Source organism: Calidris pugnax, unplaced genomic scaffold (genome assembly GCF_001431845.1).
Source record: "Calidris pugnax isolate Ruff unplaced genomic scaffold, ASM143184v1 scaffold294, whole genome shotgun sequence".
Lineage (NCBI taxonomy): Eukaryota > Metazoa > Chordata > Aves > Charadriiformes > Scolopacidae > Calidris > Calidris pugnax.
Window position 1 is genome coordinate 1,848,652 of NW_015094505.1, and position 24,781 is coordinate 1,873,432.

Here is a 24,781-nt window from a genome sequence, read left to right on the forward strand (position 1 = left end):
CACACTCTTCCCTCCACAGCCCAGGATCCCATTGGTCCTCTTGGCCACAAGGGCCCATGGCTGGCTCATGGAGAGTTTACTCTCCACCAGGACCCCCAGATCCTTCTCCTCAGAAGTACTTTCCAGCAGGTCCACCCCCAACCTGTATTGGTGCCTGGGGTTCTTCCTCCCCAGGTACAGGACCCTACACTTGCCCTTGTTGAACCTCATGAGGTTCTTCTCTGCTTGCTTACTGCAATAATGGTTTGGAAAGTACGATGTGAGAGCAAGGCTGATAATTGTGTGAATATCTGGAGTTTTAGTTGAGGTGTCTTAAATCCTGCACCGATTCCCTGTGAGATAGTGTTTTCTAAAGCAACTTCCAAGCTCTGCAGCACACAACTTCCTAAGAGAAGGGTGTCAGCCCTGCTTACTGTAGGATCCAGAGTGCTTGGCGGGGCTGATCCATCCTCAGCACTTCTTACTGTTCCTTGGAATGTTCTACAGGCTTTGTCAGCGATAATGGCTTTTTTCATGACCCCCAAAATTTCAGGCTGTGCTGATGAGACTCTCTAACCAGTGATGTGGTTCTGTGTTACATGGAGTGTTTGCAGGTACTCCATAGAAGGTTTATGTTGGGAGGTGAGGGCAGAAGGGTGTCGTTCTAGGGTTGGCAGGTGAAGGAAGGAGAAAGGTTTGTACCACAGAAGGGACAGAGGGTGCTTGGTAGGATGTTAAAATTCCTGAAGTGAGCCTGGGGGGCCGGGCTGGGAGCAAGTGTAAGAAAAATGGAAATGCTGCGCAAGAGTCATGTAATATTAAAAATAGCTGATTATAATTTTTTTTTTTTTAATATTCCTTCTACTAAACCGATGTGCTTGCTTGCTTCCTACTTGGGGAAATTATGGGAAGGGGAGGATGCGAGTAGGGAGCAAAGATGGCAGTCACTGTTACTATTACTACTTCATCTTTGGAATTTTGATTCTTTTTGATTCTTGCATCAGTACGTGTTACAAATTCATCTCTCCTTCCAGCCTCGATTTATGGAGGAAAGAATGAAAGGGGGATGTGTATATATCAGAAGAAGCAGTATCATACTGTTTGTATCTTTGTTTTATCATTGCTATTACTGCATTTCTGATTTCCAAATTTGATGGCTTCTTCTAATAAAATATTCACATGTGTAATCCAGATACTTCAATTAATTACATTGTAATTAATGTAACACTGTCAAGGCGTTACAGCAGTTTCGACAGAGTTGGGTATTGGCAAAAGTTTTCGAATGCTTGACAGCGCCTGTGTGTTGTGAGGCTTAACTGGTTGTTTCACATCAAGTTGTGCATATTAGATGTGTGCAGCATGTAAATGATGCAGCGTGTCCATTAATCAGGAATATAATCTAATTTTTGACAGGAAGGGAGATAAACGACAATTTGCAGTTGATTGCAGTCTGTTGCTAAAATAACTAATAAGCTTTTTTTGGTTTACTTAATAGGCTGGATGGAAGGAAAACCACGCAACATTTATGAATGAACTGAAAAATCTTCAGGCTTCAGGACTAACAACCCTTGGTCAGGCACTCAGGTCATCGTTTGACTTGTTAAATCTCAATAGATTAGTGTCTGGAATAGACAACTATGGACAGGTAACAAATCTGTTTGTAGTCTTTGGTCTTCTGTTTTTCTCTGGTTTTTGAAATTATAGTGGGGGAGGGATTTCAGTGTTTTTTTTTTCTTTGTTACACCCACTCAACATACTCTGGATTATACTAGCATTTTTGCCTTATTGGGCTACAAATAAAGCAGTAGTATAAATGACCCAGGCATTTATATACATATGTACAAATGGCAGCAAATTCGTCAGTGTCCTTTTTGGATCATCATTTGCTGCTGACACAACTCTGGGAGGGGTGGCTGACACACCAGAAGGCTGTGCTGCCGTTCAGTGAGACCTGGACAGGCTGGAGAGTTGGGCAGAGAGGAACCTGATGGAATTCAACAAGGGCAAGTGTAGGTGCTGCACCTGGGGAGCAATAACCCCCTGCATCAGGACAGGTTGGGGCTGACCTGCTGGAGAGAAGCTCTGAGGAGAAAGACCTGGAAGTCCTGGTGGACAACAGGATGCCCAGGAGCCAGCAATGGGCCCTGGTGGCCAAGAAGGCCAGTGGCATCCTGGGGGGCATCAGGAAGAGTGTGAGCAGCAGGTGGATGGAGGTCATCCTGCCCCTCTGCTCTGCCCTGGGGAGGCCCCATCTGGAGCCCTGGGACCAGTTCTGGGCTCCCCAGTTCCAGAAGGACAGGGAACTGCTGGAGAGGGGACAGCAGAGGCTACAAAGGTGATGAGGGGCCTGAAGCATCTCTCTGATGAGGAAAGGCTGAGGGACTTGGGTCTTTGTAGTCTGGAGAAGAGAAGGCTGGGGGGGGATCTGATCAACACCTATAAATAAAGGGTGGGTTTCAGGAGGACGGGGCTGGTCTTTTTTCAGTGGTGCCAAGTGACAGGACAAAAGGAAATGCCACAGACTTGCACATAGGAAGTTCCATCTAAACATGAGGAGGAACTTCTTTGCTGTGAGGGTGGCAGAGCCCTGGCAGAGGCTGCCCAGGGAGGTGGTGGAGTCTTCTTCTCTGGAGACATTCAAACCCACCTGGACACGTTCCTGTGCAACCTGCTGTGGGTGGGACCTGCTCTGGGAGGGGGTTGGACTAGATGATCTCCAGAGGTCCCTTCCAACCCCATAGCATTCTGTGATTCTGATTCTGTCCTGACCTCCCGTCTCACATCTGAAGACTCAGGTTAAAATTACTCTAGTTTTTGCCCCACTGTCATAATGAAATTCCAAGTTCTCTGTATTATTACCAATTTATACACTGCTTTTGTAGGCTAGAGGGGTTTTGAACTGTTATTGGAGGAAAAGACTAGTAATTCTAAAAACACTGTGCACAGAGTACCACATCTCGCATAGTTCTGTATAGCTCCACACCTATTGAAAGAAAATTGCAGGATTTTTTTTAAAGATTGCTTATCTCGCTGTTTATTTTATAATGACAAAAATATAAGCCTCTAACTGAGTGTTAAGGCTACTCTTAGCATTCCTGTGCTTTTGTCTCTAGGGAAGGAATCCGTTCTTTTTGGAGCCATCTATTTTGATTACTATCACAGACGGAAACAAACTGACAAATACGGCTGGAGTTCAAGAGGAGGTAAACTTGCATTGCAAGTTCTTTTAAGCTGCAATCTTGCAATTTGGCGTTATGCTGAGATTAATATTAATTGTTTTTTTCCTGCTGATAGTACTTCTGCTTCATCAGCCTGCTTTATAATAAAGAATAGGAACTAGCTCTGCTGTCATTGCTCAGCCATAGCTCACATGGGTTTGTAGGATATAAGTTCAGATAGTTTTGGAGAAATGGCATCTTTTACAGAGTAATGAATAGATTTGAGTATTGGTTTGTCAAGTACTTGAAAATGTCCTTAAATCTTTGTTTACCAGCTTCATCTTCCTTTGAATTCTCCTTTGCCTGGAAGTGAACTAACCAAAGAACCATTTCGTTGGGATCAAAGGCTGTTTGCTCTAGTGCTGCGTTTGCCAGGAGCTGCCTCTTCTGAACCGGAGCAGCTCGGGAGTGTGCCTACTGATGAGTCTGCTATCACACAGATGTGTGAAGTGACAGGAGGTAACTGGATGTTACTTTGCTTTGGTTCACATTTGATATTTGCTTTAAAGTATTTCTTTTCCTTTGATTCAACTTCACCTCTTGCTGTTTTCTCCATCTGAATTACTCAGTGTCCATGTGAACATGTGTGGTGTTTTCTGAGTTTGGTTTCCAGCAGCACAGGAGAACTTTAAAATAAAACTATATTTCTATTTCAGACCTTCTAGATGTGAGAGAATTTTCTTAATGCCACCAGTAGGAGGGATTGTAAAATTTCTTAGATTGTCCTTCCAGAGGTTGCCTTTGCTCAGTCATGAGATTTATTACTTAAATGTTGAATTAGGTGGGACAGGTATTATTGAGATGTTAGTTCTGCAGCAGGGCTAATTAGCTAAATTTAATCTTAAAAGAGTTAATTCTGGAGCCTGTTCCTTGAGATGTTAATCAGATTTATTTTTTTTAATTGGTGCATGAAAAAAATGTTGTGTGGGAGGTGGAAGTTTGGGAGTGTATAGGAGTTGGTAAGGTTTGGGTAGACAAAAGCAGATAGATCACATAGAATTGGTGAAATCGGGCATTCTTAAGAGTGTTTATAAACTTGGTCCTGGACCAGCCTGATTTAGTCTTAATTGTCTCTTTTACTAATGAGTAAAAGCTCTGTGGTTTGGGGGGTTTTTTCTCCCTTGGTTGTATTGTGTTTGAGAAGTGTTTTGCCTTCTACATAAACTTGTACAGTTTGTTGCTATTATTTTGGATAAAACCAAAAGCCTTGGCAATGTGACTTCTGTAAAAAACCATCTTCCTAAATTAAGATTACTCAAAACTTGCTTTTGTATTTTTCTTGTGTAATTTCTCCCTTGCATAGGTCGTTCTTACTGTGTTCGGACACAAAGAATGTTGAATCAGTGTTTAGAATCTCTCGTTCAAAAAGTCCAAAGTGGAGTTGTTATTAATTTTGAAAAGTCAGGACCGGATCCAGCTCCTATTGGAGAAGGTATGGCAACTGCTTTTTTTCCTCCCAAAGTTCAAGAAAAGATGTTTAGTATGCATGCAAATGTCACCTTTTTGCAGGGGGGCGCTGAGAGAAGGGAATCTTTGTAGGAAGTAGTAAAGTTTGAATTACAGTGTTGTCAAAACTTAATTTTAAAATAATTAAATCCAGGAGTAGCGTATTCAAACACTTAAACATCTCCAAAGTAATCTCAGTGCTTAATTTTCTGTACATTTAAATTCTGCTAATTGATCGCAACACAGTAAGATTCAGTTGAATATTTTTAGCTGCAAGCGAAGAATTGTGTGCAGAGAACAAGGAGTTATTTTGTTAGCGGCGAGTGAAGTATAACAGGGGAGAGGAAAATGCACTCTTAACGTGGAGCAGTTTTTCAGATGTGCAGAAATTCATGGCTGAAAGGAAGGATAGAGACCTGACCAGCTCATGTTTAGGGAATGAGGATGTTTCTGGAATGTCAGAAACAATATCTTTTAGGATCCCCTGAGCCTCTCAGCGTAGCCAGCTATATTCCTGCTTTCATTTTTGATCACCTTTTTCTTGCTGTTTATATATATTTTTTTCTCTTTTGCTTATTTAAATGCCATTTTATTGGAAGGCTTTCCTGTAATATTCTGCAGGACAGCACCTCAGCAAATTCCTGTCTCTCTGCTGGCCCAAATATTCTCCCAGGTGGCAAAAAGGCTGGTGAAATTTGTTGTTGGGCTGTTATTTTATTTTTGTCACACTTAAGTTGTGATGCAGTGTGTATATGAATGTATCGAGACTTTCCCTCTTTATGTGAATTGTGACAGTCCTAAAGTAGAGAGAAATTTGATGGGATTTAACAATGTTAGAAAAATCACTGCACTTGTAATGCAGAGAAACCAAACTGGTGTGTATGTAAAAGGTGTTTTGCATAGTATTACTGGCCAGCTCTCTAAAGCAGGGAAAATGAGTAGTGTAAAATGGCCAGTGAAGAAGTCTTTAAATGGGTGATCTGTGCTGTTCCATTTGCTTTGAAGAGCAGTATTTAAAAACTAATGTTGAGATTCTGTCCTGCTACAAATGTTTTGCCCTGAGCTGAAGGGGAGTCTGTACTGGTAGACTGCAGCGCACTGGCAGAAAGCACTAGTCCTTCCAGTAGAGAGTGAGATTTAAATGATCTTTGAATTCTTACTAATTAAGAAGGTGACAAAAGCTGCTTCTGCAAGATGCATCTGACTTTTCTGTGAAACTTTTCTTCACTTCCAGTTTCCACTGGTGGCAGCATCAGTCAGAGAGCTTTGCATCCTGGATAGAAAGGCTGTAAATGCAAATTATCAATATTTACAGGTGCAGCAGAACTCAAACCAATAGGTTTGCTGTTGCCTGTCAGATCTATGTCAAAGTACTAAGTGTAAGCAAATAGCATTTTCGAAATGTGAGTATGTATGCCTTGCTGTGCTCATTAATTTGTGCCATGGGAGCAGAAGGGCAGATGTGGGCAAATGTTATCGGTGTTTCTCAGATGATGCTCTTCCATGTTTTGACATGTAGGTTCTTTTCAACCACTGAAGTAAAGATGTGTATGTCTTTGAAGCAATTGTAATGAAACACCTTATTGGTTGCTAATACAGAAAGACATACGCATGCACATAGCTTTTTATTTTCTTTTTTTGTTGTTATTTTGCTTTCTTCAAATTTTAGATGGACTCGTTGATTCATCCAGGCCCATCAATTCATTTGCTTCTCAGCCGTGGCATAGTTGTCATAAACTCATTTATGTACGGCCTAACCCTAAAACTGGGGTTCCTGTTGGGCATTGGCCAATCCCAGAGTCTTTTTGGCCTGATCAGAATTCACCGACACTGGTAAGTAAAATAAGAACTGAAAAAAGGATTCTACAACTATTGAAACAGACTGAAAATGAATAATAAAGTAATTGTTGTTTTTTTTCTTTCTGCTTTCTCTGTTTACTAATGTGATTTGACTTAGCTTTAAAAAGGTAGTTAAAACTATTTTTAACACAGAATGGTATAATTTAATGTAGATAATCTATGCAGTGATGGGTTTTGCATCTGGAAGGTTTACTTCTGTGTATATGGTTAATTAATTTAGTAGATTTTTTTTTTAAAGATTATAAAATTTAACTATAAATTATTTAACATACCACAAATCATAGTGAACTTCTTAAATATTAGTCAAAGCTTTATAAAATGCATTGATATGGAAAAAGGAGTATTTGGTTTTGATACATCAAACGTGTTTTCTCTGCTTAGCATTACTTCATGTGTGGACTACTCTTTCATTAGCAGGAAGAATTAAAACTGAAACAGAAGAGTTACCCTGTTCAGAAAATGAAGGGAAACCAGCATTCATTCCTTCTTTTCTTACTGAAATGATCATACATTTGGCATGTCTTACTAGCATTTCTAAACATCTCTCTGTTGTTAGGCATGTCTGCAAGTGCTCAAGAATACTGTTTTTTTTGTCTCCCCCATGATTCAAGAGGGAAAAAAAAAAGATTTCACAGGGAATATCTTGAGAGAGCCTTTGTGAAGTGACCACAGTTTCATATCTGTAGTTCTGTGAACATCAGGCTGGGAAGCAGAGTTGAAGTTTCTCTTCTTTAAGCCTAGCTGTGATATTATAGGTTCATTGGCATGGAGGATCAAGATAAATAGTTGAATATTAACCCTGTTTTTCTCTTGGTGGGAACAATGTATGTACATGTGCATGTCTCTCTCTTTTCCAAGTTACAGAATTAATTAATTAATGTGGGAGCTTGTATCTTTTTCTCTCTTGAAGGAAATTGTAGAAACTGAGAGTTTATGCATATAGGATGGTAAAATACATGCATATGAATCCTATTAAGAGAACTGTTTTGTTTGCTGTAAATACCAGACAATTGGTATCTTTTCTTCCCCCCTTCCTTTCAGCCTCCGCGCACAGCTCACCCCATAGTGAGGTTCTCCTGTGTTGATTGTGAGCCAATGGTAATAGACAAGCTTCCTTTTGACAAGTATGAGCTTGAGCCTTCACCCTTAACACAGTACATCTTGGAACGAAAGTCTCCTCATACCTGCTGGCAGGTATTTACCCGTTATTTGATTCTGGAAATTTAATGGGCGTCCTAAGGTACTGTAAGCCTGGAGAATTGGGTCTGGTTGCAGACTCTGCAGTTGATGAGAAGAAACGTTGTCAAGGTTTCCCTTACCTCCTTTCTAATAGAATTATCAAGGAGTCAGAGTAAGTTGCCTCTCCAGGCTTTGTAATCTCATTTAATTCTGTTTCTAGGTCCATCTCATTTTGCTAAGAAATGTGTCCCGCAGGTTCCATTTTCCTCCAAATTGAAATTCCCTCTAGGCTTCCATTTGCTTACAAGGAAAACCTAGCACTAGTTTCCATCATGTTACCTCATCAACAGCTGCAAATAATTTCCACTAGATGGCTGAAACTGCTGCTGGGAATCGAATGGGAGCTGTTGATCTTGTTGGCTAGATGGCCTTAAAGAGGTCAAAGTTCTGTTGCTGAAATCCTCTGTCACATACTACTTTTGTGATTTTTGGATAAGTGACTTGCTTCTGCATCTTCTATAAAACAAAGGCTTGTAATTCCCTTCTCAATGGCGTCCTTGTAAAGAATAGCCTAATATGTACACTAGGAGTTCGCTTAGTCTGGTACTTTAGCTAGAAAGAAGGGTTTGGAAGTGTCTCTTTCATGTTTATGTTTCCCTAATAAATATTACAAATTAACTGGAAATGCAACACATGTATTCAGAAGAAAAATTGAAGGTACTTTTAATAAATCAATTTCAAAAATGTCTGTTACACATTCCTAGGTACATTATTTGCTTAAATTATTAAAATTACTCGGTTGTTTTTCAAAAACTGCCTTCCTTCTCCCAGCTTAGTGTCAGACCCTTACAAACTAGAAAAATAGGCTCATTGTCATAGAAACCATGTAGCAAACCCTGCTCCTTGCACTTTGAAAAAAGAGGGGAAAAAGCCACTTCCTTTTTACTGCAAGGTTTACTTTTTTTAGGAAAAAAAATTCTGGTTAGTTGTGTGGTATTTTGACTGTCCCAATAAGTAGTTGTTTTGCATGTTTTTTAAGGTTAATACCCCCATACACATACACACTTAAAAAGTCAACGTTAAAATGTTGGCACTTGGCATAACGAGAAGATATTTCTTGAATATTTGTTTGTTTTGCTTAGTTTCTGTGCTCAAAAAGATTTCTTTTATTGGTATTGTAAATTTTAGTCAGGCTGTTGTATGAATCAGAAGACGAATCTCCAACAGATTGTTTTTTTTATTTTAGTGTACCCTCAACAGATGTCCCCTAACCCATTTTAAATAATTTCAAAAACTTCATAGAGAATGGCTTCAAAGTAGTTTCACTGAAGCACTGAAAATGATGCTGTTCCACACTGGCTGGGGGGACACTAAATGTTGCATGTCTGTTTTATGTGACTGGGGAATGTAAGCGCATGCTCATCCCCATGTGTACAACCTCAAACTTGGCTGCTCTTGATAATTTACTGTCTTAATGCAATTGTGTTCAGATTGATTTTCATTTCTTAAATACCCCATGCTTAATATTCTTCATATTCTTCTAATACAGTGATATCTCTTTATTCTTTATCAGGTATTTGTGAGCAGCAGTGGAAAATACAGCGAACTTGGCCACCCATTCGGGTATTTAAAAGCAAGCACTACTTTAACCTGTGTAAACCTCTTTGTGATGCCTTACAACTACCCTGTTTTACTTCCATTGTTAGGTAGGTAATAAATTTACATTGCACTGCCCATGCAGCTGCTTCAGAGTAAAAGAAAAACAATTATGGTGTTCTGCCTTAGCTTGAGACATTATAAAGTAATGGAGATCAGAGAGTAGAGAATGTTGCAAACTCTTTAACATAATTTGGGAGGAGAGGATTTTCATACCCCCTCTCCCTTTTTTTCTCTCCAGCAGAGGAGGAGAGCTACCTGCTTCCAGTGCATGTTTGATGCTGTTCACCTCCTAGACACGTAGCCTCTTCCTTAACCTGGAGTAAGCTTCAACCTCCATTCTTTTCCCTCATTTAGGGTGTGGTGTATCCAGGTTTTGCAGTTGCTCTTGTAGCAGCTAATTTTTTACTGGAAGATGAGATGCAGTGTTTGTCACGGGTGTTGGGAAGAGGGAATTCCCTGACGCAGTTTAGAGAAGTAAGGAGGTACTGAGCAGTGAAACAGCCTACACTTTTTCCCTGCCCAAAGGACCAGTGGTTTGGTTTTTTTTCTCCCACAATGAAATTACTTTCTACAGGAAAGACGGTATGAAAAGGTGCTGTGTGAATAACTGCCATTATAATTGTGGCTGTTGGGTTCTGGCATAAGGTAACGGCAGAGAGAAGAGTTTCCTGGGTGCTACTAACCCTTTTAGTTGCAGATGCTGTAAGACTTTTTTGTTTTGTGGGTTTTTTTATTTTATGTAGGTGTGTTTAGTGGACAGAATAGCAGTGGAGATCAAGAGAATTAACATTGACTCTTACTGTCTTACACAGGATTTTTCTATTTGTTTCTAGAAAAAACCCACAACAGAGTTCAGGAATGCCTTTTCATAGTCCTGGTCATAACCAAAAAATAAATCTGTGCTTGCTCATCATTTAAGTATGTCTTACATAGTCATCCTTGTAGCCTAATAATTGTCCCAAAATGTGCAAAAAGGATACTTCTAGATTAAATTAGAGTTTCTGTTAGTTTGTGGCTACTGAATTACTGCAGCAGATCCACCAGCTGAAAAGCCATCTCTGATGCCAAATTAATTTCCCTGTTCATTTTGATGTTGACATTTGCAGTTCTGCTGTGTCTTCCCTGGCAGCTCTTGTCTTCCCCCCTGCCTGTTTTTTGCAGGGTGTAAAGCTCTTCCTACTCTTTGGGGAAAGGCATTATTCAGTACGGGCAGTGCTATTCTGCAGTTTACTCACCTGATATCCCACATATTAAATTTCTGAAGGCTGTTTAAAGGGAAATGCGGAGCTTCCACGTTAGCAGAGTTGTAAAGCGGATGTTTTCTCTAGAATGCAAATACTCTGCATTCTGTATTGTTAACACGAACGCATACACAAAGTGTGATCTTCAGATCTTCTTCCAGGACTTTATTTATCCTTGGTCTCAAAGAAAGACATGGTGGAATTAATATAAAACACAAAAGCAGATCTGCCCTCTTTTCTCCTTAGCAGTATAGAAAATGACTAAGATGATGAGCAGCTTACCTGTTGAATTATTTATAGATGTTTTAAAAAATGCCGACTCTGTGTTCATAGATAGGGGTTGTTCCTGTTTTTAAACTCTCTCCCTGTGTCTGTCTTAATGCATACCAGGTTATTGATGGTGCAGTAGAGCACTGATTTGAGGGTGTAAAACCAATCTTTCATTACTCTCACCCACATTAAAAAGGACGTGAGAACTTCCAAGCCCAGGAGAAGTCTGCTCTATTCAGCCCCTACTACCCACCCATACTGATGCATCACATACTGCCCTGCTGCTGGAATATTTTATTGGAGGACTGGGACTTGGGATAGTACAGTGGATAATCCCTCTTCCTTCCTTCTAGTGACTCTTTCAGACAAAGCAAAACCACTTCACAACTGCATTATTTGTACTGTCTTGTCAAGTGGCTTACGTGTGTTCAGCCTTATAAATAGATAGCAAGATGCTTCAGAATTTTTTTTCTCACATTCTTGAGCAGGAGAAGTTATAGTTTTATTTTTGGAAAATAACGTAAGAGACAGCCCTAGAAGACAGGTAAGATAGGTGTGCATGAAGAAGTTTGCAGTGATACTTGAGCAAACTGAAACAAGTTGTAGCGGTCCATGACTAAAGGAGGTAAATTGTATCACATCCTATAGATTTGGTGATTTAAATCTCCTTTTCTGCAAGAGTGGATTTGGGGATGCTGTAGCCTCTCCTACCTTGTAACCTAATGGGTCTGCTTTTAGAATCTGGAGCTTTGTAAGGAAAGGAGCCAATTAATGAGACTTCATAAAACAGTGTATAGCCACACAGGCCGTGCATTAACTTGCCGCATGCACTATGGCTTGTCTGACAAGAATTCTGGTCTCTAGATCTTGTACTGAGGTACAAGATGAGCTGAGCAGCTCCTTTTTGCTCTCACATAAAAGCCTAGAGAAGCACCCCGATGAGCTTGAGGCAAAGGTTTGCTTGGAGAACTGGGGAGGTGGGGTGCAGTTCTCCTCTTGGCTTCCTTTTAGCTCAGTGAGAGGCAGAGCTCTGAAGACAGAACATTTCACAGGTAGATGCTGACATGTTCTGATGTTGAATATGCTTTACCCACGGATTATAGAAATCTCCTCTCGAAGGGTTGTTGCTGTTAACCGATACTAGCAAAGCTATTGTACTTCTGGTATTCTGTTTAAAAACAATCGTACAGCCAGGTCCAACAAGGGGTTAGAGAGAGAGCTTAGCAAAGATGAGGTTCATTTCTGGGTGCCCTGCCTTGCCTGGGGTGTTTCCTTGGCTGCTGCTGGTCAATGGCAGTGATTATCCATTGGGAATGTCAGCAGAAGCAGCAGTAGTGAAACAGCCATGGGGAAAATACCACCAGAAGGTGGGTAATAGCTTTTCTCTGTGGGTCTAAATATGCAGAAGACTGAGCATTTGGAAAACGCCTGCCTGTGAAGGACTGCAGTGTGGGCAGTTTCCTGTGAGGCTTTTACAGGCTCCTTGAGAGAACCTGCAAGTAATGATTTTATATTTTGGAAACGGAGTGGTGTTTTTCTCACAAATGGGGCAGTAGCAGGTGTAGCACTGGGAGGGGGAGCCAAACATTTTGTGTCAATGGAAAAAGTGTGCCACAATACCTTTTTTAATGGTGGATACTATTTTACATTGTGGTGCCTTATTTTTGGCTAGATTGTTTACAGGGAAGGATATTTCTGTGAATGTAAAATCATAAGTCTCTACTGCTTAAAACAAAGAGTATATCTGTTAGTGCAGAGGCGTTAGAGAGCTCAGAGAACTACAGGAGCCAGCAGGGAAGGGTGGTGTACTTGCACAGGTGGAATTTAATGCGAGCGGTGATTAAAAAAAATGCAAGTTTTTACTTTGGTTTACATGGTGCAGGCTGTCACTTACAGCTAGACTTGTCACATGAACTGTTCCTGTAATTAGGCTCCAGCTGAACTAGTAAAATGACCTGGTGACCACTCCCTCTCTTATACTCTCTTGGGGTTTTTTTTTGTTTTGTTATTAACTGTTCACTGAGCCTGAGAGTGCCATTAAGGATATGTATTGGTATCCTGTTTGTCACAATTTGGTTGTTTTGTACATTCATCTGAAGTGGATAATGACTTTGCAACATCCTTTTAAATTAACTGGTCTGTCTGTAGTTTCACCTGATCTCTTGAATCGTTGCAGCTTGTAGCCCTTTCCTAGTGGTTTTTAATTCCACGTTTCCAATTATCCAGTGCTTTTAGCTCCCTCTGAGTTTAGAAGTAAGAAAAATTCTGCCTTAAGTGGACTACACAGAGAGTAGTATCTGACAGTTAATAGGTTGGATTAAAACTAATTTGTGAAAGGTTATTTTCAATACTTCTGGATTTTATCTACAAAATATTGGGGTTTAATCTATGAAGGACATAGCAAACAGGAACCCAGTTAACTTATTTATATAAATGATTACGTGCAGCCCAGGGCACGGAGGAAAAAGTCCATTTCAAGTGCCTGTGTTGCAATCTGCTGAGAGTGTACATCTCAAACTTTTGTGGTACAGGCAGGTAAGATGTTGATGGTGACGTTGTCTGAAACTTGTGGCTGTGTTTCCCACCGTGACCGTCTCCCTTGTAGATGGCAGGCGTTCCTGCCGTGAGTTCGTGCTGCAGGGAAGCTCTCATTTTAAATAGACAAATCTTCGCTGAAGCTCTGTTTAGATTTGAGAAGTTCTTACTTGGATAGCAAAGGTCAGACAGGGGCTTTTGCATGTGATTTCTCAGAGTCCAGCTCTGGCGAGGATTAAGAACAGGCTCACTGGGTGTTGTGAGTGTCTGTGCCATTGGAGAGTGGCTGTGCCCTCAGACCAAAGCCTTATACACTGGTCCAACCTGCACGCTGCAGGGTGTGAGACAGTAATAAAGTGCTGATAAGGGGTTTAAGGTTCAAGCTGTACTCATAGCCAACTCAGAGACTTTAAAATATCAGACATACCATGATACTAAACATTTTACACTTTATTTTTTTTTCCATTTTGAACTTTGGAAGAGAGGTACAGTTTAACTTCCACTTTGCTGCAAAAAGCTAAACGGCTTATAAGATAAGAATGGGTGTTACTTTATATTTGCCATATGTCATGATACCATCACAGGTTCTTTTGGATAATAGTGCTAAGCATGTGGTATTTTAAATGGATTTCTAACTCATCCTCTCCAACTCCACCCTGCTTCCTTCAGGCCAGGAAAGACAACAGTTAGCATCTGTAGTGTGGTTTTTATATGTGATGCAGCATTCATTTAGATTGGAAAATACCTGTAATTAAGTGTGGTTTGACTACGAGAACTGGGAAAATCGTATCTTAACATCTGTTCGATTTGTGCAGAATCCTATGCAAGTCAAATTTGCTTCTCCAAATATATCTTCCTGAAAGCTCAATCTGGAGAAAATGGTTTCCTTGCTGCATCTGTCTTTCGCACACCCTCTGCTGTGCATCTCTGTCTCCCGCAGCTCTCCCTAGCTCAGTTTTGGACATCCCTTTTTCCAGTCCCACATATCCTTCCATCAGCCTCACTTTGCCAGCCTGTTACAGCCCTTCCAAGGAGAAACTTGATCTCAATTGATAATCTATAATTTCAAATGATATGTTGCAGCATACCGTGTTCTGTTTTGATGTTTAGAGATCACTGTCACAGTTTATAGCATGCGCAGCAAATAGGTACATGCTTCAGCTCAGTGATTCCTGAACGGCAATATGCACACCTCTAGTGCGAGCAAGATGTTTCTAAAACAGTAACCAAAGGAAATAATTTGTCTGGTTGCCCTTCTTTTAGAGGGTAGCAGTTTTTGTTGCTAATTCCTGTCTCTTGTCTGTATCTGGGGGTGAGTTTGCTGCTCTGGCTGGAGGTGTACCCGTTCTCACCAACTGCTCCTCTTGGCAGCAGACTCCCACAAAGCTGACCACAAAGATTTCCCTGCTCTGATATTTATTTTCCTTTCCTTTTGATGCCCAAGAATGTTTTTATTGGAAACCAGAATTTGTCATACAGGTTGAACAAGAGAAAGCTGGGCTGAAAATGGAAATGGAACCAATGAGTATTGTTTGGTTTAATCAGCTAGAGGTAGTCCCTGACGATGCAAGGGAGGTGACACTCTTTACAGGTGGATCTGTCGCACCTTCCACGCCGCTGGTAGTTGAGTGCCGTGGTTGAGGCTGGTGTACCTTGTAAGTTTGCCTGTAATGAGGACTTGGTCTGGATTGTCTGCTGCAGCTAGGACTGGGGGTTCACAAGCCTTCCAACCTAAAGTTAAGAACAGCTTTTGTGGGGAAGCCCCATTGGGAAATGGGTAGAGGGAGAAGAAAAGGGGGGAAGCTTGGCATGTTGAATTTTGGATAATGCTGATGGTCTGAGACTATATAAATGAAACCTTCTTTTGTTGTTTTCCCTCTTGCAGATGACTTGTTTAAGGTTCACAAACTTAAGCCAAATCTGAAGTGGCGACAGGCTTTTGACAACTACTTAAAAACCATGCCTCCTTACTACTTACTGGTATGTTCCTTTTCCCGTTTCATCCTCCCGGGTATAATGGCTGGTGTGACCAGAGTCCTGTGCATCATACCTCTTCCTAGTAAATTTGGTTTACCTAATTATGATGACATTGTAGATAGTAAACATTTTGCTTCGCAGAGGTATGTAGATCAGGTCAAACATTCTTAAGAGATAAATAAATTTCTAGTAATACTGAGTAATAGTAACTATATTAAATGTATTTTCTATTCATTAAATATTAATTAAGCCTTGATCTAAAGTACTTCAGGTTGTTCAGAGAAACCAAATTTGGCATTAATTTTGTAACGCGATGAGGACAATGCAGATTTGTTTGTTTATTAATGTGGATGAAGTGCTAGAACTCGGGAAGCTGCTACGAAGCGAACTGGCTGGGCCAGAGAAAGGGTGGGGGGAGGCACCGTGTCACCTTTACATGTAGCTTGGACAATGCACCTCAATATGGACTTGCATCATCCCGGCTATTCTGGTACTGAGCCTTTGAGTGGAAATTGCCAGTGTCACCACGCGGTGTGGTGTCGTGGTAATGTGGCAGACCGTCCATTGCGAGCTAGTTAGACTGCCAAACTCACGTCACGTGTTATCTGAATAGACTGGAATTTTAGTGGCCAAAAGTGGAAAAGCTAGAGCACTAATCTACGTGCCTTAGCTTCCTGTAATTGATCTTATAAATTTTTTTTTAAAGACTTATTCTCTTACTATTGTGTATTTTGTTTTCCTTATAGCCATTAAAGAAAGCCCTAAGGATGATGGGAGCTCCAAATCTGATATCAGATAATTTAGATTGTGGACTTAGTTACAGTGTTATCTCTTACCTTAAAAAACTCAGCCAACAGGTAGTATTGATAAAACCTTTGCAATTAGAAGTGCGTTGATTATTTAGTTTGTGGTAATCTCATTATAAAGCAGTTAATCCCTGTGGGAGTTCATATGGGTGTACAGCATATATTATAACTGAAGATGGGTCAGCATTTCCACCGCAAACGTGGATCAATCCAGAGTGATTCTGTAGCCAGTGATTGTGCCTTCTGTAAGTGGTGGAGGGGAGTGCGAAGGAGACCTCTTCAGCTACATTTTTAAGTATCTGCTAGACCTTTAAACTGCAAAGTTTATCACTAATTGGATTTATGACTGCTCTTGCCATTGTTCTTCACAGCTGAAGTCAGAGCCTTGCTCTCAGTGTCATGTTTATTTCCATGTGTGCCTTGGCAATGTGTATGTTCCAAAAAAGTGTACGTTCTTGTCCACGGGGCTTAAAGTCATAGTTTAAGCTTTATGTTTAAGCTTTCTGTTTCCTTCAGGTCAAATCCATTCTATGTTAAGCATGACCTGGTGGAAAATAGTCTTGCATATCTTTTCTCTTTGTCAAGAATGCCATTTCAGGTGTAGCTGTCTGAAAGCCACGCCTCCTTAGCACCAATGGTTCTTTAAACAGTAGTTGAATATCTAGAAGTCAGTGGGGAAGCAGTGCAGCCTTTGAAATTACAAAGAAAAAAAATCCTCCGCCTTAAAGAATGCACAAAATACATTCCAAAAGCCTCCGAATGACTGAGCATCTATTAGACATAAAACTTCCTGTGGCATTTTGGTAACTTAACGATGTGCAAATTGACATTATTTATCTGCAATATGGAGCTGAAATGGCTTGAGATGATTACTGTGGTTTTCACAGACATTCTCGGCACAAGAAACAGTTTAAATGTGCTGGATGCTCATGTATAAGGACAGGCAATTCCAGAACTCTGCTGTGCTCCTGCTGTCCTTAAATTCAGTTCACCACAGATAATGAAGCAAACCCTGCAGAGGATGAAATCTGGGGGAAGTGGGTTGCAATCACCATGGGGTTTGGGGGTTTGGTTGGTTGGGGTTTTCTGGAGGGTCAGTGGGTCTTACCTTGAATGCAGTTAAAGCTTAATACAGTAAAATTACTTGTCGCTGTAATAAGAAATCTGTGCTAGTTGGAGAAGTAATATGTTTTTAGAAAGTTACTGATGAAGCAAATTTCTTTTACAACTTTTCTCCCTTCCCTTGTTGCAAACGTAAAGTGCAAACCTTAGTTCACAGGTTGTTTCAAAAATGAAATCTGGAATTATGTTACTGTATCTGAATAATACTTTTTTATATACAACTTTAACCTAAGGCATCCCACCTTCCATTATTTTTTTTTGTTTTTCCTTTAAAAATGATTCTACAGGGACACAAAAGAAAGTCAAAAGAGTTGCAGCAAAATCAGGGATATTCACAGACCTCCTACTGACATACAAATTTAGATACACTGGCTAAATATTTTTTCCATGTGCTAGCACATTAGGATTTCTTTCTACTTGAGATTTAATCTATGCAATCCAGTATATCCCTGGGCAGGTTGTTCTCCTGTTTGTTGAGTAGCTGGGAACTAAATTTATCGTTTTATTCTGTTAATGTATGATGTGTTTTTTACTGGAAATCTGCAATGCCTGCTGATTCTTTAACTCATGGTGTGATTCCATTTTAGACAAAAATAGAGTCGGAACGGATAATAGGTTCAGTGGGTAAGAAAGTTCCACAAGAAATTGGAATAAAAGTGAAAAATCACTCCAGTGGCCTCTCCTTGGTACACAGTAGGGATTTTAAGCAACTGCTGCAAGGCATCACTGGGGAATCTCCACTGAGACTGGCGGAAATGAATGTTAAAGAGTTTGCTGGCTTCCACATAGGACTTCTAAACAAGGTAAACATGATTAAGCAGTCGATCTCATCTGTTTTAAATGGGTGACTTTTTTGGACTTAGTGTAGACAAAGACATGAAGTACTTTCACTGAATTGTGAAAAATGCAGCACAGGCATAAATAGTGAGAATAATTTTTTGTACTTGCTTTTTGGGATGCTATTTGAAAATCTCGTGGAAGTAAACAAAGATGATGGTGTTTTAGGTGACAATCTCCGCAAAAGACAGTTAGTGTGTTCATCCAGGAATTAACATGCTTATTCTTAATGGAGCTGAAAGTGCTAATGCTGAATAAGGTTTTGTTGAAAAGACAGTTAATTGAGTCTGCTCTGTCCAGTTTTGAAGCTCTGAAGTGACTTCAGAATAATTTTTTTAATAGTTAACATTAGTACAGTTCACAGAGGAGTTTCTTTGTGCGTCAGAACTGATGGGTTAACTGAAAGCTATTTGTTTGTTATACAACTAGGATTTGAAGCCACAGGCATTCAGAAATGCATATGATATTCCTCGTCGCAGTCTTCTAGACCAGCTAACTAGAATGAGAACTAATCTTCTGAAAACACACAGACTTATCTTGGGGCAGGATGAAGGTAAGTAGCCACTGTTCTTCATTAACAGTTTGGAGAAGGTACAGCTATTTTTTTTTTCATTCCCTGAAGTAGTGTTTTCTGTCCTGGGTGTGGGAGCAGAAGTGCATCATTTTTTGAGTCAGTTGGTGTCCTTTTCTTGACTCTGAAAGGGAAAAAAGGAATTTTTTTGCCTTCTGTCATGCAAAATGTCATGTTTGCTTTGAATTTTAAAAACAAGCTTGATGGGAGAGCTTTCCCATACAGTAAGTTTCAGTAGGCATGTTTTTTATAGTGATGGTGGCTTAAAGCAGAGAGGGGCTTATTTTATTTTACCTTTGTTAGATGCTGGGGGTCTAAAAAATGCAGTTGTTAGTATAGGGGTTAAACTTGGTTATTTTTCATTCTTCTGCCAGTTAAACTCAGTTTTTGCCAGCATTATTTCTAAAACTGTAGTGTTCAGTTCTTCCTTCATAGTAAAAAGAAATAGTCATTTCTAGTTCTTAAATGCTGACACTCGAAATTGAAGCCCATGAAGTCTGTATTGCCTTAGTTTTAAGGCAGACTAAATTGAGATCTCTTGCTGTGTTGCAGACTGCCTTCATAGCGTTCCTGTTGCTCAGATGGGAAATTACCAGGAATACTTGAAAATGATGCCTTCACCCCTTCGGGAGATTGACCCAGATCAACCAAAAAGACTTCATACATTTGGCAATCCATTTAAGCAGGATAAGAAGGTAGGAGGAGCCATACTAGCTACTGTGTCTTTGTATTTAATGTAGAATTTTCTCTCCAGCTGCAGCACGTTGCTGACCTGTGTAGCTCTTCATCATGTGTGAAAGGAGTGGTGTCCTTCATGTGGTCAGAAAGAATTGTGTAAAGAATCATGCTGATTTAGAGAGTCTGTCTCTGGTGACGGTGTGAATTAGGTGTCTCTGTTCTGAGATCTGTGAAGTGTTTTGAAAGCTACCTGAATTTTAACGCAGAGGGATTTATTCCATCAATGATGAAGCAATTTCTATTTTGTACTGTTTTTAAAATTATTTTTTTTTCTTTACAGGGTATGATGATTGATGAAGCAGATGAATTTGTCACTGGGCCTCAGAATAAGATAAAGCGTCCTGGAGAGCCCAATACTCCGGCGTCACTCAAGAGAAGGCGTAGCATGTCACCGCTACTGAGACGGCCACAGTCGCCACCCGTTGTAACCAATCATGTCGGTGGGAAAGGACCACCGGCTGCTTCTGGATCTCCATCATATCTGAACCTCAAAGGTGTCCCAGTGAATAAAGGTATATGGAGTTGTTGTACAGCACCCTGCATGGTCACTGCTTTCTTGAGTTGATTCAAAAGGGTGTATCACCATGTACCTGGGCTTTAGTGTTAATTAGGACTGAGTTTCTTTTGTTGGCCTAGCTAAATAGTCTGCTGTTACAGCTGATTAAGTCTGGAAGAAAATATAATTTTGATGAACTGTTCTTAAAAAATAAAATGGAAACCTCTCCCCAAAGTGCTTTGATTTCAGATCAGCTTTTAGTTCTCATTTGTGGATTCTGTGGCGGGGAAGGAAAGTTAAAATATAGTTATGTTTTCATTTCCCATAGGTACTAATTTTCTTACCCACCTGCAAATGGGTTAGAATGGAGCAAATGGAGTAAGAATAAAACTCTATTGGGAGAAGGAAGGAAGGAAGGAAAACATTAGCTTACTTAGAAGTCATAACACTGCAATAGGAATACAGAAAATGGTGACTTCACAACAGTCCGAAGGGAAGTATTCCCTTAGTCACATCAAAGATTGAATACAAGTATTGGAGAGTTGTTGAGCATTGTCACATCACTACACAGTACTTCAAACAAGAACTGTTTCCTTTTGATTTTTTGATACTGCAGTTATGTACTAATAAGATACGTATTTTTAATTTGTAGATACCAGTAACAGTGTTGTCCAAGATGGCAATGGAGAGAAGAAAGCAGAAAACTGTCAGTCACTGGAAAAGCAAATTGATGGCTTACCTGTGCAAATGGCTCCGTCGGTTCCAGCTGCCATGGGAGAGGATGAAATGTTACCCAATGACTTGGACTCTCTACCTGTTGAATTCAATTGTTTAAGTGAAGATGGGTTGGATCACAAACCTGGTACCAACGCACTTGTTCGAGGGCCTCTAAATTACAGCGTGACTGGAGATGACCAAAAACGGGCGATGGAGTCTACTTCTGAATCTGTGCCAAATTCGTTTAAAATAACACCTATGATGTTGGAGGGAAGCAATGCTGATATCAAAATTAAAGTGATGAAAGAGGTTCGCAAACCTGGAAGAAGTAAGTTGGGGGTTTTTATTAGTATATTATATGTGGTGCTAGAGAAAGGAGGGTTTTTTTCTTGAAACGAGGAGCTATTTTCAATACATGTACAGCTTTAGCCTTTGGATAATTTCTGATTGCTTGCAAACGAGCAATGGAGGGACAAAAAGGAAGAAAGTTCTTGCATGCTGAGGAGGAGTTAAAGTTTAGACAGCAGCGTTTGGGAAATTGAGTGCCAGGTGACCTTGTTTGCCCTTGAAGGTAGGTTAACTGCTGTGAGAGGTAACACGTGAAAGCACCTTTCAGAGGTTTTGTTTGTGTAGCTCCACGAAGGTGTTACCTTGATCTAATGCTACTGGATAGACAGGGCCTTGTGCTACGCAGCTCCGTGTATGTGCCTGGGGTGCTCCGTTGCTCTGTGTCCACCAGAGCTTCCTTTGGAGGGCAAAGACATATGTAGCTACAAGGGTGCATCTTAGAATACCTTCCAAAGGGAATGTTAATAGTGATATTCTTTCATTTTGCCATATAATGTAAATATGTAAATAAACTCTTAATAACTGAATACTAAAAATTACCTTCTTTCTTTTTGATAACCCTCCAAAATCTAAAAAGTTGTGAGGAAGAGTAACTTGCCTCCTCAGTTACGTGTTTTGATCGTGGATGCAAATATGGGCAAACCCAAAACACTAACCTGAAACTCCAGCTAATGTATATGCCGTAGGATTTGCCATAGGCATAATCTTTCTGTTCTTTCTTGAATGACAGATGTCCCTAACGTGGTCCTTGTCTGAATGAATTATTTCTACAAATCAAACTACTGAATATTTTTCAAATACATTGTCAAGTGCCAATAATTAGTAAATGGAGTAGTCTTAACTTTTCTGTTTTTCTGATCTTGCATTGCTTTCCCAAAACTTAGTATTTTGTTGAGGCACATAATCATTGTGGCAGATGGGGCTGTGGAGAGATGAAGCCATTTTATACTGTGTCTGTATTTTATTTTTAAGATGTTTTAAAATTTCCTAAATGGGTATGTCTTTGCTTCCTGTTTTTGCCAAGTGGGCTCATCTGATCATCCACCAAATTCATGTCTGGTGAATGGTGATGTAGAGTAAAATAGTACTATATTCAGTATGAGTCACCCATCTTGCTGCAGAGTTCAGGCAGTCATCAAAGAAAGAGGATAAATAGTAGTGCGTTAAAATATGTACATATATTCCCAGTTCTGACCATATATCCTCCCTGTGCCTGCTGCCTCGCTCTGAGCAGCCTCTTAGTCACAGCACCATAAATATCTCCACACTGGCTTCAACTACTGAAAATACTGCAAAAAACGCTATGTTTTGTTTCTAATTTACTGTGTCCAGTTCATTCTTTGGCAGTGGGTATATTTAAGTTGTACCTGTAAGCTAGTCCTATCAATTGTGCCCACACTAATAATTTATCTTTGTAAGAGAACTAATCCCAACCTCTGCTTTCAGAAATGACAGCTCTGGGTTAAAACAGGGCTTGGTGGCCCTTGGTGGCTATTAACTGCTAATGATGGCACTGTGTTCCTGGAGGTATGAGGCTTCTCTACCTACCCTGCTTTTTCTGAGGACAGCTGTTTTTAGCTGCTGCTCCTAAAGAGAACCTAATTCAAATACCAGGTCATCAGCATCACTTTTCAAATTATTCTGTCATCTGCTTTCTGTGCATAGAGCTGATGGGGGCTTTTTTTTCTTGCCTTACATCTATTGCCATGCACAGAAGCTTGAAACTCTGGGCTTTCCTTTTTCCTCTGGCTGTTAAACTTTATTAAAAATGTGTTTGCAAGATTAATTTTCAATGGTTGGATTTTAATTTATTTTGTTTTTTAGATTATGAAAAAATTTTCACTCTTCTTGAGGAGGTGCAAGGACCTATGGAAATTCAGAAGTATTTCATTGAATTTGCTATCAAGGAAGCAGCAAGGTTTGTATAAATATAAATTAAATGTTAATTTGGATCATAATATTAAATCACAAACTTCTCCAGTACTAGTATTTTCTGGTTTCCTTTTTGAGTATTTCAATTATTATAATTGGAATTTTCTGGCCATGCTAATGCCAGAAATAAAGCAAGCTCTTCCGTACTGGAAACAGAGAGCCTCTGGTAATACAATTTATCGTGTCTGAATAGTCTTGCGTTGTTCAACTGTATTTTTGGTAGAAAAAAGTCTAAATTGCTTTCTCTTTCTTTCTTAGGTTTAAAAAACGGGTCTTAATACAACACTTAGAGAGAATACTAGAGGAAGTAGAGTTGAACAGCCTACCCAACAGAGTTAATCATGTCAACAGTAGATAATAATGAACCAGCCAGACGAATATGGACCAGGAAGGAGTTTGCTGTGCCGCAGAAGAGTGGAAGAGGATGTAGCTGCTGCCCTCACCATCTTGGCAGTCAAGTGATTTTACTGTCACAGTCTGAGAAGAAGCAGAGGAGCTTTAACTTTAAGAACCTCTATCGGCAGAAGCTGGGCTATAACCTTAAGGATTTGCTATGAAAGGTGTGGCTTTTTCCTGTGGAGGGTGCTATTTGCTCAACAGGCTGAAGAAAATAACCATTGCTGCCCCTCCTGCAGGTGATGAGAATTTACTCATTTGAACGCTGTCATTAGACATTTACGTGCTATAGGCAGCAGGTTGCACTAAAATGGGGCACTGTCGAATGCACACACAGTCTGCATCGTGGAGAGAGCCCGTGTGTTCCCAAAAAAAAAAAAATACCCTCCCAGAAACACCTGCACTGGTAAAATTGCATGTTGCCACCACAGAGACGAGGGTCTTGTTCCCGAGAACTGCTAGCCATGCCTTTAAACTTGAGATTCAGTGTAGATTGAGAGTAAAGAAACTGCTATTGTGTTAATGAAAGCTAAAGACAGCCCTGTGACTGTTACCACCTGATGGTCACTAAACAATCTACCTCAGACTCTCTTCTGTTTTGTCTGCAGACATTATGAAAGTGCACCTGAGGCTTCCCAGGTCCCCGACTTCAGTTCTCTTTCATCCTGTGAGGAGGACGGAGATTCTTCAGGTGGCCTTGGCACACGCTGTGCTTTGGAAGCACTAAAAGGAAACGCTTTTAAAAACGTGTATTTTAATGTTCATACAAAAGAGATTATTTTGAACAGTATTGTTACCAGATCACTAATTTGATATTTTAACTGTATACATTTTTTGGAACATATGTATATATAAAATAAACCATTTTATTAATTTTTAATAAGTGCTAATCTGAGGAGTCTGTAGCGGGCAGCACCGCGTTCCTCCAGTTGTCTGTTACCAGCAGGCTGCCAGTATTTTTGTAAAAGCAGTGAGTAGCGGAGCTCTGCTGTGGCTGAACCTGATCCACACACCCTGTGACACAGCTCTCAGTTAAGAGCTGCAGAACGTTTGTACCCTGGAGCACCTGCCCCATCACTCAGCTCAGCCTGCGCGGGGCACACCTCCTTAGTCCATATTAAGGCACTGGGTTCCAGTTTACCAAACCCTTGGTTACTCGAGCTGGTATCCTCTCCTCTCTTCCTCTTGCTGTTTTATCCAAAGGTAATTTTATATCTCGCAGAACATACAAAGAAGACTGAAGCACCTGCATGTAATTTATTTTTTTTTCCTTTAAAGCAGTACCGGTGCCAGCAGCAAGCGGTCCTTCTGATCGTTATGTATTTTCAGTTGTTCACACGTAACGTCCTCTAACAGCTTTCTTTTAATGGCAGGTGGCAGTTGTGCCTCGTGGTAACTAGCTCTTCGCCTTGTACTGCCAATAGCCTAGGGATTCCGGTTGACGAGCCAGCGCG

The 24,781-nt window shown here is 40.3% G+C and overlaps 1 protein-coding gene across 3 annotated transcripts; it reads left to right on the top strand.

The window, feature by feature from the left end:
• The first annotated feature begins 1,474 nt into the window (after nucleotides 1-1,474).
• On the top strand, nucleotides 1,475-24,210 carry LOC106900880 (protein DDX26B-like). Of its 3 annotated transcripts, none has more exons than XR_001414218.1 (17): nucleotides 1,475-1,624; nucleotides 3,093-3,182; nucleotides 3,473-3,656; nucleotides 4,501-4,629; nucleotides 6,313-6,476; nucleotides 7,545-7,697; nucleotides 9,256-9,388; nucleotides 15,273-15,367; nucleotides 16,111-16,221; nucleotides 17,880-18,095; nucleotides 18,559-18,682; nucleotides 19,253-19,395; nucleotides 19,719-19,950; nucleotides 20,587-20,979; nucleotides 22,824-22,917; nucleotides 23,190-23,491; nucleotides 23,936-24,210. XR_001414218.1 is itself a non-coding variant. In XM_014963128.1 (16 exons), the coding sequence occupies exons 1-16, from the start codon at nucleotides 1,505-1,507 to the stop codon at nucleotides 23,287-23,289; spliced, it is 2,481 nt and encodes an 826-aa protein (XP_014818614.1). In that variant the 5' UTR covers nucleotides 1,475-1,504; the 3' UTR covers nucleotides 23,290-24,210. The 3 variants fall into 3 exon arrangements, 1 of the variants encoding a protein (XP_014818614.1); XR_001414217.1 differs by having other exon boundaries at nucleotides 23,190-23,566; nucleotides 23,936-24,207; XM_014963128.1 differs by having other exon boundaries at nucleotides 23,190-24,210.
• Nucleotides 24,211-24,781: the final 571 nt, after the last annotated feature.

Bases quoted from the DNA above. Each gene is read 5' to 3' on its own strand.
- LOC106900880 (XM_014963128.1), top strand. From the start codon at position 1,505: ATGAATGAACTGAAAAATCTTCAGGCTTCAGGACTAACAACCCTTGGT. The intron at 1,625-3,092 runs GTAACAAATCTG...TTTTGTCTCTAG, and splicing joins GAATAGACAACTATGGACAG to GGAAGGAATCCGTTCTTTTT. The intron at 6,477-7,544 runs GTAAGTAAAATA...CCTTCCTTTCAG, and splicing joins ATCAGAATTCACCGACACTG to CCTCCGCGCACAGCTCACCC.